General features: G+C 43.1%; 1 protein-coding gene across 1 annotated transcript in view; it reads right to left on the bottom strand.

Moving 5' to 3' along the window:
* Nucleotides 1–5,010, bottom strand: part of dthd1 (death domain containing 1) — a 6,701-nt gene extending 1,691 nt beyond the window's left edge. Inside the window, exons 1-8 of the mRNA XM_020611366.1 lie at nt 4,865–5,010; nt 4,264–4,699; nt 3,363–3,831; nt 2,640–2,970; nt 2,151–2,330; nt 1,590–1,855; nt 1,285–1,443; nt 485–774 (exon numbers count right to left, since the gene is read on the bottom strand). Of these exons, the coding sequence (XP_020467022.1) occupies nt 485–774; nt 1,285–1,443; nt 1,590–1,855; nt 2,151–2,330; nt 2,640–2,970; nt 3,363–3,831; nt 4,264–4,693 (2,125 nt within the window). The 5' untranslated portion in view covers nt 4,694–4,699; nt 4,865–5,010. The remainder of the gene's footprint in view (nt 1–484; nt 775–1,284; nt 1,444–1,589; nt 1,856–2,150; nt 2,331–2,639; nt 2,971–3,362; nt 3,832–4,263; nt 4,700–4,864) is intronic.
* Nucleotides 5,011–6,708: the final 1,698 nt, after the last annotated feature.

The raw sequence follows: 6,708 nt of genomic DNA, 5'->3' as shown, positions 1-6,708 counted from the left end.
CAGACACTTTTGTGTGAATAACATTTGTATAATACCACAGCTGGTAAACTTTGGATGCAATGTATTCCAACTCTTTTAAATGCAAAAGAGATGGTGCTTTTGAATCCAGGAAGTAGTTCCAGGTGCGTCTGGATAAACAGTCCCATATCACTGGAAAAAATACGTGCACACTGACAGTAAAAGAGCCTCTGTAGATTTAGCAAAAGAAGAATACACTATATGTACCCAAGGACGCCTCATGTCTCTTGAAATGTGTTTCCTCGATTCCCCTCTCCTTCCATTTTTTTTCCTTACATCTTCTCCTCGCTTCTTACTTGGGCGAGGTGAAGACACAAGTGAGGCAAACAGTAGTGTACAGTATATAAAACACACTGCTGTTCCATGCTACTAGTGCGGCTCAAAGCTAGAAGATGCACTTCAGGGAAAAATTACAGGTTATTACATGTACAAGCAACGACAACATGGTAAGTCAATCTCACACTACCTGTGGAGGTGATGTTGCCACTGAAACGCAGGAGAAGCTGGTCTCCCTCACACATGGAGATCTCTGACGAGGTCTCCAGGAGGCTGCTGTAGCCCTGAGCTCGCAGTTTGTTCCGTTCCCAGCTGAGGTCCCTGCTGGGCAGGAGAGCCACCAGGACCGTGTGCGGCTCGTCCTGCCTGCGCTGGAGGAGGATGGTGACCGCGTGGCAGCAGACTGACTCCTCTAACTCCTCTGCCAGGGAGGTGAAATGACAAGACTGCAGTGTAGAGAGGAGACGAACCACCAGCAGCCTAGGAAAAGGTAGACACACAGAGACAGGCCAAGTTAAGAAGCAGAGTTCAATGGAGAGAATAGATTGTGGCTGAGGAGAGGGAAGAGATGAGTCTGTTATCATGAGCCTGAATACAAACTTAATATACTTAAGGCAGAATAAAGAATTCATATTACCTACTGGACATATATTAAATTAAACAAAATGTTCCAAATTTTAAAGAATACGATGTCTGTAAGAAGCTCTAGGTATGTTTTCCTTTACACTGTATCAATTAGTTCAGTCAATCAGTTTTCTCACAAGATTTGTTTTAGATATTTAGATACAGATACACTGCCGAACATCGCGTTGTGGCTGCATATTTTAGACAAAAGCTCCATAAGTGTTTGTTTTCTTTAAGGAAATATGAGTAATTTTGTCTTAATTTTTGCTTGGTGAGGAATGTCTTGTTTCAAAAAGTAATATAAAATAATAATAATGATTAGGTGCCAATAAATACTTTTAGAAAAGAAAAAATTCTGCTGCTAACTTGTCAAAGTTCTCCATGAGCTCAAACGACACTAATCCGTTCTGCTGGTTCCTGATGGCAACCTTCTCCAGGAGGCTCCACTGCTTGTCCTTTGAGCCCAGAACGATCAGCGTCTCACTGGAAGTCTCCTTGGAGGACTTTAAGGAGGCACCCGAGAACCTGACCGAGATGTCATAAAGCAAAGTATTGTTATTAAAATTAATTATGAAATGTTAACAACGAGGTTTAAGAGAAGGAAAACAACTGGTTTATCATCAGCAGTCTCCTTGCATAGATAGGACAGACACAAAGAGTCTTTATCTTACCTCACTCTGTGTGAAACAAGTTGATCCCGTGGTGGAACAGCACTAAAAGAACACATGTGGTGATGCTGTGTCTCTTCCCCTTGGCCCCTTGCGCCCCTCTTCTTTTCAGGGTTCGGAGGACAGGGAAGGGTCACGCTCAGCGGCCTTCTCAGTGGCTGTGAGGTAGGGTGGGTGAGGTAGAGCAGCGGGCTCGTAGACACCACCGAGCGATAGGCATCGTTCCTGGATTTGACAGCAACCAGGAGGATGGCGTCTACCGGCTGAATCTGAACCAGATGAGGAAACAGCTGCGGTTTGGACAGAGAGGCTGTGCGATACAAAAGTAATCCCCACACAACATGTTGTTTTATCAAAGACAAACGTGAGCGCGAGCTGTTGGGATTTGACACAGGGTGAAGCAACAAACTGCTGTGATGAAGGTAGCTCACCGACGATCAAACCCACATGTCAGTGAAAGATATTTTTCTCACTTCTCAGTCTCAAACATACATAAGAAATCTGTGCTTATATTAAAAGGAGCACTGGACATAAATAGATAGTCATCAACCATCATCTTCATACCATGCTTTGTGCCATTACTGGTGCAGCGAAGGATCCTGGGAGGTAGCTGAGAGAAACGCGATGGTCCATGGGCAGCTTGAGAGACAATCCTCTCCTAGGAACGGTGTACGTTTCTCTTTTTAGACAGGAAACCACTGCAAACAGGCCCAGGGAGTACACCCTCACCTCTGCCAACGAGCCCTGGCAAAGACATATAAAACAAACATAAACAAAAATATCCCACTCGCTCAACGGTTTTTGACAGAGAGCAATATTCTCTCTTATATTAAATCAACTACGGTCTTGGGAATCATACTGTTGCTCCTGCTGATAAGAGAGAACAGTGCCCAAGACTTCTGAGACTGTTGATCACTGATACTACAAGTATAAAACCTGCTGTAAGTGGTTTCAGTAAGAATGTTTATGCTGATGATTGTAAATCCAAAATAATGGAAATCACGTAAGGTGCACCACAAGGCTCTCAGATCCTAAAATAAAAGACAATGTTACCCTCTGTCCTTCGTATGTGCCCTCTGTTGTTACAGGAGTGATGTAGCTCGCCCTCCTCTCCCCGTCAACCACCTTGACAGCCACGTCCCTGTAACTGCTGCGGTAACGTGCCCAGAAAGGCACAGCCACTGTCACGGGGAAGGGCAAGTTGGCTCCATCTTGAACTCTGACCCTGATCACTCTGCTGACCAGCTCCTCCGAGCCGGTCACCATGAGGCAGCTGAAGGTGTCGGCCGCTTCGCACCTCAGGACTTCAGCCACACCTGCAGATGCTCTAATAAAGCATGCATCTGGTATGTGCGACTGGCTGCCCTCTAGTTCACCGATGAGCCTGGACATTAATTTAAAATAGATATACAGTATGTATGAAAGCATTCTCTATGCTGTACACGCTAGAATTCGAAGCTCAAGTTGAAACAAATGACATGGGAGACTGTGCACATCACAGAATCTTAAGAAAAAGCTTCATACTGCATGGTTTGCTCCCAACATCAATAAACTAAACTAATATTACTGCATCTATCTTTGTAGTTGTAATAGGAACATTTGGCATCTTAAGAATTTCTAAAACACTAGAATTCAGTGTCTAGCAGGTTTGTCCTCTCAGTCTGATAAGATGTGTCTAAAATGAAGCAGCAGACATCAGGAATATTAATAATTAATTACAAGATGATTTAACAGCACAAAACTGTCGTCAAAACAGTGATGATTTTCTCAGCTTACCCTATGGCGATCCATTCACGCTTTGTCTCCTCTTTGCTGTTTACCATCTCCGTGTCCTTTTCTGTCTCCTCCAGTGAATCTATCTGACTTTCTAGAGAAACACAGCCTTCATTACCACTCACTTGACCTTTGACCTCTAACGCTTTTCCAGTTTCTTCCACACTGTTGCAGTCAGAATTGCCGAATATGGAGTCTGACAGTTGGTCTGGTGACGGCCTTGTATAGCTTAGAGCCCCTCCATCCTCAACCTTAGATTCCAGGTGATTGTTGCCATCTTCAGGTTGCTCTGGCATTTCTGGATCTCTGGTTTCCTGAAGTGAGGCCTCTTCTACAGACACGTGGAGGATTTCTGCATCCAGCTTGGTTATGATCGTGTTCAGTTTGTCGACAATATTCTCTATGTCCTCAGCAACACCCTGGAAAGTTCTGCTAAAGGAGTCTGACCAAGGTGTGGCTTCACACTCTGGCCCTTAAACAAGTAAAACAGACAACCCTTACTAGACAAACCTCTGCACATTTTAGATTCTTTAACTATAGTCAAGAACGCTGATGACAAATATTTGCTTAAAATATTTGAAGCGCATCTGAAGTCTCTTCAATAACGCTTCAGCTCCTTTCAGGAATTTTATTTTAACTGGCTCATTAACTTCAGCACGTACACTTAAAGAAACGGCATCAGTTTCAAATACGCATCAAATTCAACTCTGCATTTAACACTAACCAAGACATTTGCTTATACTTTAATGTTCACTTGATGCTTGAACTACTTTCTCTCTCTTTAACTGGCACTGAAATTTCAAAAGTTCCCAAGACTCAATGTGATAAGACATTTTATCTTGTCAAATGTTATTTTTAACATCTCTAAAATGCAGAGAAACATGGGTCAGTTCCTCTACTGTACCTGCTGTAGGTGGATTTTGTCGATCGCTGCCACCTGCTGGAGACTTGTTGAGCGTGCGGGCACATTCTTCCAGGGCTTTTCTCCACGCTGTCACTCTGTCTGAATGAAAAACGCTCATCTTTCTCAGCACTGCCAGAACTCTCTTCTTGCACTCTTTCTCCACCTGCTCTTCATCAACATTCCTCCTTCGCCCTCCATCCTCTCCATCTTCTGCTGGATTGAACATCCCTCCTTTACCCCTCTGTATTTCCTCTGGTTCTTCTCCTATGCTTCTCCTCCCACCCACCGCCCCATTACAGTGATTCCTGGATTGTCTGACAGCTTCAAGCACCTGAATAGTTTCAGTCATCATGTTAAGGAGACCGTCGTCACCCCTTGTGTCATGAAGAGCTTCATCCATCTCTTTAATCATATGTGGATTTGCATCCATGCTGAGCTGGAAAATACAACAGGGGTCATGGTCGGGACTATCTCATCAGGCCTGTATTTTTTTCCCCTTGTGCAGTCTGTGCTGCATAAAAGTAATACAGTCATTTAACAAAATATGGTGAATAATATCAAATATGAACTAAAATACACTGCATTCTCTTGTGTAGGCTACCTCCTTTTAGAGTTGAAGTCCAGTCCCCCTTGTTTGCTGTGTCCTCGGTACTGAGTGTTACTGTGTCCAACTATCCCAGTTTAAAGCAGCCAATGCTGTATTTATATGGCTGCCAGCAGTAAAACATGTTGCCGAGGTGACCCTCGGAGGCGTGGCAGGGAGGAACAAAAGAGCAGACGATTCACAGGAAGACAGAGTGCCGTCCTCCAGACACCTCTTCCCCCGCCTTTATCCTTCTGTCACTCATTTTTCTCCTGTTAGGTCACCTCCCGAATCATTCGAAAACAACTAGCGGTCAGAAGGGGATTTTGCATAATATTCTTATTTTAAATACAGTGAATGGTAATTGTTTCACAGGCATATGAATGTTGAGGAGGAGGTCTAAGCCTGAAACATCACAAACACTGTGGGAAGCTTCAGTTTGTGGATTTGCATATTCAGTTGATGAAGAAATATACTGTAACAGTCTTAAACTGCTGCATTTCAATGAAAATCCATTGCAAATGTTATATACAAAGGTATTATCAACAAACTGAGTTTTAAAGTATCAGAGGTAAAAGCATTCATTTCCTTTAATGCACTGCAGAGATCTTCGTGGGATGGTGTCCCAGCAGATAGTTTGATTTCCCACATAAAGAAAAATACAGGTGTTGTTATTAATATCAACAACGTCTCTGCTTTATTTTAGTACCAGCCCAATAAAACGGAGGCAGCTACATTAATTATTCACGTTATAAACTGTTACATGTCAAAATATCTTCAGCGAAAAAGGAGTATTTAAGTATTAGAGCCACAGTGCTGCAGCACTTTGTCGCCATCGTGTGGCTGCTTTGTGCAACTTGTACCCTGGTATTTTATTACCTATTTTATCTCTTATTGTTTTGTCATTACTAATGATATCCATCAGTGGAAGAACAATATGACACGGCACGAAATAAAAACAATAAATATATTGAAAAATTCTATTGAAGGGCCACATATAATTTTAGTTTTTAAAATCTGCAATACAGTTAGAAACTTACTGCCATTTTAATCTGCTTGTAGTAGTTGTATTCATAGTATGTCATTTTTTCACAATTCATTGTACTAACTATATATATGTTTACAACATGTTAATCCTTGAGGCTTTCTGCCTTTAATGTTAATGTGTTTACTTTGGCGTATCACTGCAAATGCCAGTCTACAACGGAAATTCCCAATGTTTTGCAACAATGGCATACACCTTTTAAATTCAGCGTTATATTTAACTCTGCTGCACCTTTAATAAATAATGACCAAAAGGTGTTCTTTCCTCCTCAGGACTCGCTTCATTATGTGTGTGCGAGGCAGGCTGCTGCGTTCCTGTTGGTGCTGAATGCGTATCCTGGGGCCTCGGGACCAAGCTGGGACATGCGTATTCCCAGGAACATACCACAATTGCCTCCACTTTGCATGCACACGCGCTTTTTTGTGTGTAAACAGACTTAGACCTATCTGATCCATCAAAGAGATTAATTTCTCTTACACCACACTGACAGACTGACCCGGTGAGTGGGCGCAACAGGGTCCCGCAGAACACCATTCCTGGTTGCAGTGTTTAGCCTAAGGAGTATAAAGCAAAGTAAGGTGACGACTTCTCTTCTGAAACGCACACCATTGCAGGTAATAAGTGGCCGTGCGCTGAAATGGGCGTTACTCTCAACGCATGAGCAGACAGGGGACGGAAACTGACGCGTGTGTGAAAACGTGCCGTGAGGACAGAAGACAGACAGACAGACAGATTAATAATATGTCAGAGGCTGGATACAAGTGTGCGTAAAGGTGCGCGGATGATGCAGAGCCGTTCTCCTGTTTTTAACCCGCAG

The sequence above is a fragment of the Monopterus albus genome, unplaced genomic scaffold (genome assembly GCF_001952655.1).
Source record: "Monopterus albus unplaced genomic scaffold, M_albus_1.0 scaffold112.1, whole genome shotgun sequence".
NCBI classification, from domain to species: domain Eukaryota; kingdom Metazoa; phylum Chordata; class Actinopteri; order Synbranchiformes; family Synbranchidae; genus Monopterus; species Monopterus albus.
The sequence above is the reverse complement of the archived record's forward strand: the minus strand, read 5'-3'. Positions and strand labels throughout refer to the sequence as shown.